The sequence below is a fragment of the Anser brachyrhynchus genome (genome assembly GCF_964034855.1).
Source record: "Anser brachyrhynchus genome assembly, chromosome: 6".
In the NCBI taxonomy this organism is placed as follows: domain Eukaryota; kingdom Metazoa; phylum Chordata; class Aves; order Anseriformes; family Anatidae; genus Anser; species Anser brachyrhynchus.
The window spans coordinates 42,375,356-42,389,784 of NC_137700.1; the positions used below are offsets into that span (position 1 = coordinate 42,375,356).

Here is a 14,429-nt window from a genome sequence, read left to right on the forward strand (position 1 = left end):
ACAGCTCTTCCTAAACTTCCCCCTCAGCGACCCCCAGGAGTTGATTTCCCCCCCCCCCCCCGTGCGGGCTTGCAGCAGCTCGGACCCCCAAGGTCAAGCGGGGCGCTCGGCTCCGGGGGGCCAGGGCCCGGGGGGGCTCTGCCCTCAGCAGGGCGAGCTGGCGGGGCCGAGCCGAGCCCAGCCGGGTGCCCTGAGCCCGGGCAGAGCAGCCCCGGGGTGCGGGGCTGCAGGGGAGGCCGAGCGGTGCCGGGGTGCCCCCAGCCCCGGCTCCCACCTCGGGGGGGGGGGGGCAGCCCCTCACCGGGCTCGGGCACGGCCGGGGGGGCTCGGGCACGGCGATGGGGGCTCGGGCACGGCGATGGGGGCTCGGGCACGGCGATGGGGGCTCCCCCCGGCACCGAGTCCCTGGGGCGGCCGCCCCGTTGCGTAACGCTGCCGCCCGCCCCCCGCAACTTTCCGCTCCGCCGCGGGGGTCCCCCGGTGGTCAGGGGCCGCGGCTGCCCCCCCCCCCATCATCCCCCCCTTACCTTGCGCGTCCTCACCAGGGCGTGCGGGGCTGGGCGCTCCCTGGGCGCTGCATCGCTCTCCGGGCGGCGAGGCTGCCCCCGGCTCGCAGGCGCCGGGGCCGGGGCCGGGGCCGCCCCGAGCAGCGGGCGGGCTGACGGAGCCGGCCCCTCAGCGGCGGCCGCGGGAGCGCTGGCTGCAGGCAGCAGCCGCCGCCGCCGCCGCCTCCGCGCCTTCCCCCGGCGCCCTCATGGGCTGCGGAGCCCGGCTCGGGGAGCGGGAGGCGCTGAGGGGAGGGGGGGGGGGCCGCGGGCCGGCTGCCCGCCGCCGGGAACTTGTTGAGCGGGACCCGCGCTGCGCGGGGAGGAGCCGGGGGCCGGGCCGGCGGCGGGGGCCGGGCCGGGGGCGGCCCCGGGCCGGGCTTAGGGAGGGGGGGGGCGGCGGAGGGGGGCCGCGCTCGGCTGCCGGCACCGGGGGGCGGCCGAAAGCCGCCCGGGTGGGCTCCCGGCGCCCAGCCGCCTCCATCGCGGGGATCGAACGGGAGCGGGGGGGGCGCGGGGAGCGGGCCGCGGGGCGGGCGGTGGCGGTAACGGTAACGTCCTCCCAAGTTCCGTCCCGCCCGCCCTCCGGCCGCCTTATCGCCCCGCGGGGGCCTCGCGGCAGGCAGGGCAGGGAAGCGAAGCACACGTTGCCCTGGAACGGGGCGGGGGCGGGCGAGCGGGGCTGCCCGGCAGGAGGGGGCACGGGCGGGGGGGATTCACCCGCATCGAGGGGCAGTGATCGGCCCCTTCCCCCGGAGGATCCCAGCCCGAGTGCTGCTCAAGAAACGTGTGTTTTGCTTTTTTTTTTTTTTTTTTTGTCTCTTTTTTTTTTTTAACCACCTCCTGAAACTCACTCAGCCCAGTTGCCACCAGATACCCGGCGGTCAGTCCGCAGCAGCAGCAGCAGCGGCGATGCTGAGGGCCTTGGGTCCCTGCGGCAGGGCTGCAACCAGCGGTGCCTCCGGACAGCGGGACGAGCGGGACGGGCCCTGGCACAAAACACCCCGCTGCCACCCGGGCCGAGCGTGCACCACGCCATGGCATTGCCACCGCAGGGTGAGACGCCCGAGCTGGGCGCCGAACCAGGCAGCGCATCTCCATCCCCGGCACGGTGCAGCAGCAGCACTGGCTCCGGTCCTGGACAGCTTTCTGGAGTGAATTAGCTGGAGCAGACCGTTGCACCAGCGATCGCACGCTGCTGCTGCTGCTGCTGCTGCGGCTGTGGGGCCTGATTTGTGCCAGCTTTGCTATCTTTACGCGGGGCTCTGTTGGTAGAGCCTGGCGCCGGGTGAAGAAATCCTCCCGGACCCGTTCGACATGTAAAGCATCGGTGCGGGAGCACGGAGATGAATTCACAGACATCCTTGACGGTTAAATCGCAGTTTAGCTGTGCAGGACTGGATCAGAGGAATGTTTCACAAAGCAGGCCGTCAGCAGAGGGCAGTTAAGTTGCTCTGCTTGCCTGCTACCTGTCCAGGTGCTCCCCTGGCCCGCTGCCCTCCATCCCTCAGCTGTGCAGGCTTACCAGGACCGAGGGCACGCCGTCTGCATCGCCTGCTGCTCCACCCCGGGAGCCGTGCCACGAGGGCGCGAGCTGATGGCACGGCTAAGGTTGCAGTTTGGGATCTCTCTGGGTATCTCAGAAGAGACATTTTTCCAAAGAAATAAGTGGGAAGAACTTAAATATCAATTTGCTTGAAAGAACAGCAAACACCGTGCTTTTTTTTGTTTTCCTGTTCAGCCCAGATTTGCTGTATCCCAGGACCTCTGTGTTGTTTTTTATACCGAAATAAAATCGTTCTCGGCTGCAGCCAGTATATAAACATGGGTAAAATGAAATGGTGCGGTGATCACCTTTTAGAGAGGTGCGCTAATTTGACAGGAGAAATAGATCACCTGTAGTAGATGCAGTTACTTTTTCACAAGCTGAGCACGTGAACCACGCGACCTGCGTCATGCAACGTGCAGACCGCGGCTGCTGGAAGGAATCACTCCCGCTGTATAACCTCAGCGACTTGAAAGGAAAAGCCCTCCGACAGAAGCAGCAGTTAAAAGAGCTGCTGCTCCAGTTAGTATTTTCTCCATCGTCATATTTAGAGGCCTCTGTCCCAGGGCTGATTATTCTTGCACAGCATTATGCATATGCCCCATTTATAAGGCTAGGCAACTCTACAGCGCTTTCTGTAGATTTTATGGGAATTACAAAGGTCTTTCCTGTTGCCCTTCAGATTCCTGCTTGTCCTGCATGTGTGTAAGCACTATTGGTGTAAAGTACTGGTAGCTTGTACAGAGGGTTCAGTTACTCATGGTTTGTGAAAAATGACATGATTCCTGATGATCATGCTTCACATCACTGTAAGAGCGTAGAGAAGTAAATACACGGGGGAAATGGAGATGCTTCATCATCCCCCTTGCCAATTTTTCAGCCTTTAAAAGATGCCGAGTGCAACTGCCGCAGGTCAAAATTATGCTGGAACAGAGAGAAAGCTCTGACCTCAACCTGGTGAGATGCAAAGAGAAAAAAAAAAAGACAATTTATTATTATTTCTAAAGTACAAATTCATTTTGTTCTAGTGGTCTGACCTATCTTGCCATATCACCTTTTTCTGCTGTTTGGCAGGAAGGAGGGGGTGGTTCTCGGGGCTGGTTGTTCCCCCGCCACGTGGGGGTGTGCTGCTGGAGGTCCTGCCTTGGACTTTTGGGGGATGCTGAAGTGGTCAGGCTGTGTCTGGGAGCAGGACGGTACGTATTTAGTGGCATCTCTGGACAAGCAGCCACCGCAGTAAGGGGGCCTTCTTCCACACCTCCTTCACAGCGAAATGGGGAGGCATTTGGGGAGGCATATAGGCATATTTAGAAATCCAAGTCTTCCACAACTTGTTATTGCAGTATTCAAGTTTTGTGGGGTTTTTGTTTCTTTGTTTTTCGCTTGTTTGTTTTTTTTCCCCACTTACATTCAGCTTCTGGAAGAGCGTGAGGACACAGGGCACGACTGACTGCAATTCTGGTGCGGCGCTTGCATGGGGATTTCAGCACGTGCCCTCTCGGCTGCCAGCGTTTGGGACATATGCTTCCCGTGCTCGGTACAGCTGCGAGGCTTTTGGCTAGTGGGGATCGTGAGGCTGCTCGCAGCGAGCGTCTCTTGCCTGGGAGAGACGCGTGTGCTCTGAGCAGGTGTTCGCTATGATTACACTCCGCTAGAACGTGCAGGTCCTGCAGAGCAATGCTAAAATGTAAATTTCTGGAACAGTCTAGGAAGTTCTTGTCAGTCCTTGAGGAAAGACGCTCAAATCCAGCTCAGGGAAAAGCAAGTGGCAGCCAGAGCTCTACTTCTCTGCCAGGTGTGCCAGCTGACGCCAGCACGGAAGGGATGATAACCCACACCGAAGCTGTTTTCCAAATCAGCATGCAAGCTGGTGTTTACACTTAGCCTGGTTTAAAATGCGTGTTGTGCACTGGAACCCAGGCCCGAGAATGAGTTCGGGGTTGTAACAAAAGGGGAAAAGTCAAAGAAAACACGGCACCAAGTGCATGAGTGAATGAGGGGAGGGCAGCGATGCCGTCCCTGGGGGAGTTAGGGGTACGGGGTAGGGGCGCTGCGCGGCCTGTCTGACACCATCACAGCAGGAACCTGGCCGGCAGGGCCTCCTTCTGCCACGTTGTCCTCCCAGACCCCTTGTTTCATGTCGCTTTGGTGGCGCGTCGTGTGACGGAAGGCGTCAGTCAGCTTCTGTCCCAGTGAGGCAGCGATGCTTCAGGCGGCCCAGGGGGTTCATCCTTCCAGTGGGATGGCTGCCGCTGGCAGGTGCGGGTTTTGTTGTCATTTGTTTGTTTGTTTCTTTGGTTACACTGAAAGATTTATGCCTGCCGCTTGTTGTAGGTTAAGTGACTTTCTTAGGGGCGGCTAATTTCAGCGTTAACAGTAAATACAGGAGCTCGGTCACGGGGAATACACAATCAGCCGGGACTGGTCTAGTTTATCGCGGGACCTTACTGCCTCCCTTTTAGTTGAAAGGAGAGTGAGATTTAGTCGATCCCAGACAGGGAGGCATGAAAAAGGTTGTGCCTTTTCAGTCCGTAGTCACCTGGGACCGGCGCTATCATCCCACCCTTGCTGAAGGCCGTTATTTTCGTGTTGCTCAGTCGTCGTTCACGTGCCAGAGCCCGTTACTTCCATGCCCGCGTATGATAGCTGTGTCGCTTTCCGTTCAGGATCTGTTATTTATTTATTTACTTACTCCAACCTGCCATGGGAAGAAAAACGGAGGCGCGTTCAATATGCTGCTCTCCTCCAGCTGAGGTGAATGCAAACTTGGCTTGAATTTCAAGCAGGTCCTCCTGCAACCACCCCCCGAGGCGCTCCTGGCTTTGAGGGAGGACGCGGCCTGCTTGGCTGCCCGGCAAAGGAGGAAGGCCTCGGAGTCACGTAGGGCAAAAATTGGGGAGATTTAATTCAGTGTCTTGCTCCACGGTAAGTTTTACTCCGTGAGCTTGGACAATTCATTTGAGACGATGCTTATGTCTGGACTTTATCTATGAAGCGCGAGCAGTTGCACATCTGTTAACTTGGAGGAACATTTTGAAGATAAAGGGGATTTAAGATTATGTGTATAGCACCCCTAATACCCGTGCGCAGCTAAAATATTAAACAGCTGATTAAGGGAACTGCTGCTTATGGGGGCTCTGCTCGAAGAAGGAAAATGCTGAGTAACGTCATTAGCTGCGCTGATTATTTCTGTACTTCAGTGGTACGAGTATGGGCAGGATTTGGGCCTCTCTTAATTTCCCTTTCTACGCAGCATTGGGAGAAAAATGCAACAACAAATCTTAGCAGCCAAAACTCTGATTCCAAGTTCTGGCTGAACGCTGTCTCGTTAGGAGGCCAAATTGCTGGAGATGTTAGGTCTTCCTTCTTCGTCTGAAGGGTAACCTAATTGGGGTGGGAGGCTTCTTTTCGTATTTTCACCGTTTCTAGTTGAGAAGTTTCTTTTCGATGTACGGATGTTTTGGGGAGGGGAACTATGATGACTGGAAAGTGGCGGCGGGTTTTCTGTTTGTTTTGTGTCGGTGAGGACGGAGATCGTGGAACAGTCTCGTGTGGTGTGTACGAGCTGTTGAATCACCTCGTGATAAAGATGTTCTCAACAGATGCAGAATTCTGCACTGGTTAAATTATCATGCAGTCTGCACGGCTAGGAAATAAATGAGGGTCTGGGAGACCGTGATGTATGATACCCTAAATGGCTGCATTTTGTTCATATTTGAAAGGCAGTTTAGCTTGTCGTCATTACTGATGATTTGTGCTTTTATAGCCCTTCCTTTTGCATTTCAGAAATCCTTTGTGCCCATCTGAATAATAAATCACCATGTTTGATTTCTTCAGTAAGAGCCAATGTGAAATTATATTCTTATTAAGATGTCTTGAGAAACTGTAAGTGTGGGGGAAATGTTCTAAAGGAGTAGATGCCAAGTTGGCTAATATTTTGGTTTGTCTTGTTTATTTTATTATCTTTCCAGATCACAGGGATGTATCTCCAACTGCTTTATGGCAAGGGGAGAAATACCCTGATTAAAAATCAAAAATAAAAAATCCGATCATACTTTTGATTGCTTTCAAACAAATGGTTTCAGATTTAAGCACCTAATGAAATCTGGAATGAGCTCGAATTCCAGCTTAGAATTCAAGGTACTGACAAAAGAAAGGCAAGTGTAACAAATAATGGGAGTACTTTCATCTGCTTCATATTTGCTCTTCGGTGGAGCAATATATTATTTATACAACATTGATTTCATTAGAAGGAGGATTTGATGTAACTTTTCTGTCAAGCTGGAGAACTATTAAATGTTATAAGGTACTGTAAAATCCCAAGCCTTCAGTAAGGTTTTCTTGATTCAAATTTGAAATAGTTCAATATTGCAATAAAGCATAAAAATACAGGCTTTTACGTGCTTTTACATATTCCTTTAAAGGTAGAAGCCCACATAGCAGTTCAGTGCTAATGCATAGTACTTAACAGAAAAAAACAAGCTACAATAAAATGTGTGAAAAATGAAAATCATACAAAATTAGGCAGGAGAAGTAAAAGTGAAGAGTGCAAATAGTCGAAAGTAAATTGAACACACCATTTCTGGCGGTTCCATGAGTCTAAAACAAAATTGAGTATTTTGGCCATAACGGTCAGAAATGAACTCTTCAATACAGGTTCTGAAATCCAGATGCAGACACGAAAACCTCAACCATTTTGAGACATGGCAGAGGAATGAGGCCAGTTTCTGGAAACAGAAGTGAAGAGGCAGGCTGCAGTAGCAGGGGCACCCCAAGCCTTTAAGCGCATACGCACAGTTAGGAGCTGTGATGCTGTAATTTAACGAGGGGCATCTTGAGAAAAAGGAATGGGAAACTCAGGTCTAGTGGTAAATTATGATGGCCAACACGAATTTAAGAAAGAATGTAATACAGATTGGAAAAAAAAAAAAAAAAAAGAATTTCACAGCCCATTCTCTACTGTGGGAAGGCAAAACTTCTGCAGGGTCTTGGGCACTGTGGCCTTTCCAGCACGATTTCTTACTACAGAACGAGTAGTTACAGAACAGAGAGCTGTTCAGGATTTTTTTAAACATGCATTTGTTATCCACTATATATTTCTTACAAACAATAGCTTATACATTCCCGTGAATGTATAGCTATTGTTTGTAAGATATACGTAGTGCCATGCAAGCTACGGTAGGAGCACACAACTTTTCTTTAAAAAACAAAAACCTTTTTTCAATCCAAAAATTACTGGAAACGTCACTTCGTTAATACAGTACCCGATAGGAGCACGTCGCATCTGAAGACTTGAAAAAACTTAGGAAGTTTGTCTGAGCAAAATATTCATACCTACTTTGTCGCTAGTACTAAAGTAAAATGTTTATGTAGAAAAATCATACGTTAAGCTTCGAATAGTGCCAGTGCTCCAGCTGAATATATATTTTTTTAATAAAATAACCTAGGAATGTAAGCGTTAGCAAATAAGGATATGCTAAATTCATGGTTGACTTGCAAAGATTTAATTCTTTTATGTATTAAAATGTATGTGACTAAGTTTTACCTTAAGAAAGGAATGTAAGAAGTTATTTTTAAAAGTCTTGAAATCCTACAAGCACAAAATATTCGAATAAGCTGTGTTATGCAGCAGGCTGATTATAAATATGGGAAGCCTAATAATGACATTAACTAAGTTCCTGATTGACAGCAGAGGCCAAGTGAAGTCCTTGTTAATCCCAGCTGTGTGGCTCCTCGTAAGGCAGTACAATAAAATGGCTCTGTCCTTTCTAAAAAGTGATCTCCAGGATACTCCATTAAAAACCATTACAAGTAGCACCACATTTTGATTTCCTTAAATGTTTAATCAAGTTCAGCGCTGTAAATGTTGATACTCAGAGCAGTAGAGGAGCGTAATTAGCCCGTGCTTTAAATTGGAGGGCGGCAGTCGGTGTGGTGAAGGCCAATAGCTAGCATTGCTCCCAGGGAAGGGGGCGAGACAAATGTGCAAGGGGCAGCAGGAGAAGCCCAGCAGCTGGGGCCGGGCTGGAGTTGCGGGCAGGGCTGCACGGAGTTCATCTTTTCAGGCTTTCTCTCTGGGAAGTTGAGATGTGCTGCTTTTCCGCAGCCATCTGGCATGGTTTGGTTGGGAATCTCTGAGGTTCTGCGTGCGCGAGGAGCAGTGTTTGTGTTTCAGCATGAACAGCTGAGATAGGGAGATGAATTAATTACCATTAAAGGGAATCCTCCTGAAGAGCTGCAGTGCGGTGAGCACAGGTTGCGTGAAGAGTAGCACTGGCGAAGCCCAGCCACCAAGGTGGGCAAATGCTGTCTTGCTGCTGAAGCCACTGGACTGCAGCCAACAGCCAGAGGATTTTTCATTTTCTTTTAGAGAATTCCAACACGAAAGAATACCAGTGTTAATGTAAGGGTAATTACTCCTCTTTCCCTGTTCTTTACAGAACTCAGTGGAAACAAGGTCACTTGAAATCTCAAGGTCTCCGTTGAAATGTTCTCCTTACGTTTGGAAAATCTCCTTTTTTGTTAAGCTTGTGCAACTGAAGGGATCAACTTTTGGCATTGCGTTTAGCACCTTAGCCTGCTCTGCGAGGCGCTGCCCTCCCGGAGGAGGCTGGGCTGGAGGCTGGCGGCTGGCAGGAGGCGTGCAGGTTACGGGGGTCGTGCTGCGTGCTATGGAGGGTGGGCTTTGAGAAGGGGTGGGGGTGAGCAGGACCCCCTCGTGGCTTCTTTCAGGAAGTCCCTAGTGGTTATAACTCTGAAATGCCTGAAAACACAGAAAGAGACTTAGCGTTGAGTGTGACTTTTGTAAAACTGGTGATTTTTTTTTTCTAACATCTGTTCTAACGAGTGATCTTCAAGTTCAGTTATTCTAATTTGTTGTTGGTTGCATGTTGTCCCCGGATGTCCATCCATCCACCAGGCCATCTCGTCCCAGGATTTGTGCAGTCCCCTTCTGAACTTGCTTTTGCTGCTTGCCTCTGCAACTTCCATCGCTCCCCGTGTTTAAAAAATAAGTGCATAAGTTAAAAAAGTACTTTCTCATATTTGCCTCAAATTCATTTCCCGTTAGCTTCAACAGCTGTCTGCTGGTTCTAATGCTGTGGAAGTTGTGAGTAGCAGCTGTGCACTCATCTCATCCCCCACCTCTGTGATTTTGAACACCTCTGGCTGTACAAATCCTCCCTCTGCCTTTGTGAAAGACTCTCGGACCTCGTGGTCCCTCCTCTGGAGGCAGCTTCTCCATCCGCTTGTCGTTTCTCCTGCCCTTTCCTGTACCCGCAGCGAGCTGTTGCTCTCTCTCCCTTGAGTTGCAGGGGCCGTATTTGTTCATTGAAATCACGTTACCCTCCGTGAGATGATGATACCTCGCAATGAAATCTTCGTTGTATTATGAACACCACCAGAGCTTTATTTGTGAGCTAAGTTCGTGGGAAGATGAGCTAACGAGGTTTGTTTCGACGTGTAATTTTGTCAGTTCACATCAGTTAGAACATGACAGATAAGCTCTGGAGCGCTCCATCATCCAACTGAGGGGCTTGATACCCCGGGGCAAAGTCGTGGGGGGCCTCGAGTGGAGCCAAATGCACAGACAGCGACCTCCTGCCAGCGCACACGTCACGTCGTGGGACATTTCTGGGGCTGGCACTAGGGACACCTTTCCTAAGGGTGGCCCTTGCGCCTGGGGGCTATGGCTGGTGGCCTGCGGGCTGCTGAGGCTCCTTAGAGAAACTCCCTGCAGGGTTTGGGCTTGGAAGGGGTTGATTCTCTGCTTATTCATGGCTCTACTTTTTCCCTTTTTTCCTAAGGAAACAGTTGGCAGAGGTTCTTGACCCTTTCCTCTGTTTCATAGGAGCTCATTTCGTAGCAAACTTACCCACATGATCTTTTTCACAATATTTTAATTAAACAGAGTTGAACTTGAAAGATCTGTTTGAAAAGAAGGAAAAACTTTTTAATTTTAGGTGTTGCTAGCAAAATGCACAAGGTGAAAATGCCTGGCCAGTAATTGGAAAAAGCAGAAAACTTGCACGTTAATTTTTCTGTTTAATAGGGAACAAAAAATGTTTTAATAATTCACAGGGATGCAATGAGTGCTTTCCTTTTATTTTATGCATATTTATCACTTGGCTTGAATCATAAACATATTAATTCCTGCCTTCTGGCTAATGACTTTGGGTAATGTTTGTACTTTTTTAATGCAGAAAATGTCCGTATACCTTATATTCCCTATAGGAATAGACTAATCAGGTTTACTTCCTTAGCCCTGAAAGAGATTTTGTCTTACCTTAAGTAGCTTTTCTAAGGTATTTTTAAAGCTGTTAAAATATATATATCCTTAACTTTATCTCCTCAACCAATAATGAGTAGCGTTCAGCCATACCAATAAAAGTTATTTGTTGTTTTCTAGACTTACGATTGTCAAATGGCAAAAGTGGATGTGAGTGTTGTAGGCTCCACCATAAATCAAGGTTGCTTTATTTTTCTGCTGTGGTTTAAAATATTCTGCCCCAAAAGGAAGTAGTTCCGATGGTGTTAAATGCCTGGATGCTTTCTCAAGAAAAGAACTTTCAAAGTAATGTTATTATTACTTTCAAGTAGGAATTATATTTACACTTTCGTTCTGACACCTAAAGACAGGCCCTGGAATTAAATGGGATATTTGGGGATCTCAGGTATTTTCTCTTCTTCTTAGGCTGTGGTACTCTGTATTTATCTCCTATTCTTAATGTTTCTAGTATATTTAAGTAATATTTTATCAAATATAGACATATATTGGCGTATTTGTGTTCTATGATATTTCAGTTAAACTTTTGTTATCTTTAAGTATTGGAAAAGATGTGGTAAAGGTGCTTATACCTGTATCACGAAGAAATTGCTTACGCTGATACCAGACTGAGTGGGGCTTTTAGTGGAACAAAAAAAATACATTTTCTCAGGAAAATAATAAAAAATAACCCTAATTTCCTGTAATTATTTGTGGTTAGTTTGCATAATGGAATTCAAATATGGGAGCGAACATCTCTCCAAGAAGCTGACAGCACTGCCCCAGTGCAGCCTTCCTTCCTCTCCCACTGCTCTTCTATCTGGCTCTTTTTTCAGGACTGTTCCTTGCAAAAAGATTAGTTAATCTGCTTTAAAAATATTATTGTTATCCAAATGCTAACATGATTCAAGCCTTCTGAAATAATCCAGGGTTTGGTAGGACTGCAGTCGGCAAGTTTGTGATTTGAGAAGGGAGAGTTTTCAATAGATAAGCCTTTTTTGACATGTACATGCTGAGTGGGACAATTTAGCTGATCCTGCTTGCAATGTACTCTTTGAGAATTATTTTTTAAAAATCTGAAAAAAAATAAGCTTGTACTATCTTAAAGTAGTGGAGGCAACACAATATTTTGCACAGATCTGAGCATATAAAGGCAGGAAGAGTATGATTTGTGTCTAACTTCTTATGCATCTCTTGAGATTTGTATGGTAATACGAAGTGACTTCTTAACATTCAGCGTAGAGAAAAATGTTCCAAACAAAAGCTAATTTTTGTCTTTGAACGGACTTGGGAACCTGACAGCTGTATACATGTGCATGAGCTGAATGCATCTTTAGACTTTTAATATATTTTCTGTCTCAGTAGAGAAACTTCCATTTAGAACCTCTTACTTTAAATGACGTTTTCCATTGTCTCCATTTTGCTAGCTTTTGTACATTTTAAGGAGATAGTCCTCAAACTTTCCACTTAAACATTTACAAACTTGATGCTTTTATCCACACATTTCATTGTTGTTTTTCCCGCTTTGTCGAACATCTGAGCTGTCGTAGCCTTAGTACAAGTGCATCAGTGCTGACTTCTAGCTTTTCTTCTGCAGGTTTAATGGCTAAAATATTGCTAGTATTTGTATCGGGGACACAGGGCTGTTCACACGGAGCAGCTCCACTGGCAGCAGGGAGTGTGTAGGGAAGCATATGGCGGTGAGAATCAGACCCACCGTTTTCAATAACGTCTCATGAGTGTATATGAGGAAGAAAAAATGAGCTGGACGTGCACACAAATCTAAGAATAGAAACTTGCAGCCCATCTTTGGCCTGGTTACCATCTCTTTTGCTCTTTGTGTCCTGGGAAAAAGCGAGCTGAGTGCTCAGATGGCACAGACTGATGGAACACTGCTGGTTTCATTGAGCTGTGACAGCGTGCATTGTGTGATATAAAAAAAATACATATTTTTTTCTGCCCTCAACTTTGTTGTCATGTTTAAGCCGTAAGAGGAAGTATAAAGTGCATAAATATTAGGATTGTCCTGGAAATTTTAATTAAATGACTGAATAGTCACCAAAGATGGTAGGGGAGAAAGCATTTCTAAACTCATTCCCTGTATGTTTTACTTCAGCACCTGCACTGGTTTTGTTTTTATTTATTCTTTCTTGATACTCCTTTTATATTCTGATCTATGAAGACTGTTTCTTGTGGGTTTGAATGTACTTCGTGTTGGCAGAGAGGCCCTGGGCCTCCAGGGCTGGGACGGGGCCTGAGCCCAGGCCGGGAGCTGGGCCTCACAAAATGTGGAGCAGGTCCTGCTTCATTGTGCTGCTACACTCAGCTAGCATTTTGGGAGGAAAGCAGGAGAAAGCCTTGCTCTGCCAGGGCCAGCTCCCGCCGACTCTTGTTGCTCAGCCTCCTGTGTGCGCCGCGAGCCCTTCCCACCTGGAGGCCATGATGCTCGGTGAGGGGCCTCAAGTGCTGCTGCCCGACCGATCGCTTCAGCAGCGCCTCTCCCCGAGCAGAATGACGTTTTTATCAATACAGAACAACCGTGTGCACCATGGGGTGCCATCCCCAGCTGTATGGAGAGGGGACACGGCCTGTAGCAGAGCAAGCCAGCCTCTCGGAGGACACGTCCGTCCCCGTCCCCTTCCGAGCTGCCGGGCCGGGGGCTGAGCCTCTGCTGCCTCGGGCACAAGAAGTTGGTTTTGCTTTGGAATGTTTTAAGTCACTGATTTTAATCTCGTTTTGGATTTAATTTAAATTGCTTTTTCAAAGAGAGATTAATTCTCATTTAGGTGTGGATAAGTAATTAAAAAAGATCTCCAGACTTAAGTTGCTGTTGTTAACCACACGCACACACTGCATGTGTATTAAAGCAATTACATAGTTGAATATACATCTAATCCTATTCTTAGTGCTTAAGTGTTACCGTGTTAGAAAATGATAAATGACTTCTTATTTGTGAAGGGATTTACTTTTTTTCCCTTATGATTTATGCCAAGATGATGTTGGAAGGAAAATGAAATTCAATTATAAATTGAAATTTATTTTGGTGGTGGAAAACCAGCACTTTAAAAGGCTTTATTATTACTTGAATATATTGAGTGTGTTGGATATCATAAGGAAAATTATCAAAACATGTTTTACACTTGAGTCATACTGAGTTATTCAGAACAGAAGGCATTCTCACTGAAGGTTTTAGGTTGGTTTTGGTAGGCCTGCAAGCACTGAGAAACCTGAATTAGCTTCATCTGGAACCAGGAGAGCTTTGTAAGCAAGTAACTTCTCTTAAGTTAGTACCGGTGCCATGCCGGGCTCGCTGGGCTGGGGCAGCACTACTCATCGCCTGGCTGCCTCTGGCTGATGGGGTGCATGAGCTCTGGCCTTCACGGGTTTGGAAACTGGGCCCCCTGTTCTGGCTTTTCTATGGGATAGAAAAGAGAAATGAGATGTCCTGCTTTTGAAGAGAAGATGGAATGGAAGGGAAGGAATTTACAATAAACACAAATCTGTGTGCCTGCAGAAGCCATAACCTGGTTTCATTATGTCAAAAAGATATACTCACTAGACTGGCCAGTTACTTGCTTCAGTTCTGTGATTTGGCTTTCTTAAAAAAAAGGTTTTTTAAATTTTGATTATTCCAGCTTATTAGTTCTTCGGTTGTCATACTCTTCTCTAAAAAAAGTATTTAGAATACATGAAATACATTTCAATTTAATGCTTTTTGAATTTGTCCTTCATATCCTGCTCCCATTTACTGTTTACCCTGAGAATTATCAAGAAGATTGGAAAGCAGAAATCGCCTTCCATTACCCCCGGTGCCCGTAACCAAGCAAGTGCTGTTTTCTTAATGACGCCTACTGCACGCTGCCTCATTTTCCACGCCACCTTCTGCTCTGGTGGGAGGTGAAGGTGCCTCAGTGCAGACCTGGCAGTGGGGCAGGTCTGTAGGGGACTGCTCAGCTCGGCCGTTGTGATCCCACATGTGCCCCATGTCTTGCCCATGTGCTGTGTTTCCACCAGCAGTTTAATGCCTGCTTTTGTGCTCCTGAAGGTAGTGAGTGGCCCCAGCTCAGAGAAAAAA

The 14,429-nt window shown here is 48.0% G+C and overlaps 2 protein-coding genes across 13 annotated transcripts in view; one reads left to right on the forward strand and one right to left on the reverse strand.

Moving 5' to 3' along the window:
• Positions 1 to 843, reverse strand: part of INSYN2A (inhibitory synaptic factor 2A) — a 45,568-nt gene extending 44,725 nt beyond the window's left edge. For 6 of the 9 annotated variants that reach the window (XR_013952453.1, XR_013952454.1, XR_013952456.1 and 3 more), the window contains exon 1: positions 528 to 843. Coding sequence is in view for 1 of the 9 variants with exons in the window: in XM_080596635.1 (XP_080452761.1) it covers positions 528 to 599; positions 738 to 756 (91 nt within the window). In the remaining 8 variants the exon portion in view is untranslated. The remainder of the gene's footprint in view (positions 1 to 527) is intronic. The other 3 variants (XR_013952455.1, XM_080596637.1, XM_080596635.1) reach the window with 2 other exon arrangements.
• The window catches only part of DOCK1 (dedicator of cytokinesis 1), a 281,310-nt gene that overhangs the window by 133,680 nt on the left and 133,201 nt on the right, over positions 1 to 14,429 (forward strand). The window lies entirely within an intron of this gene.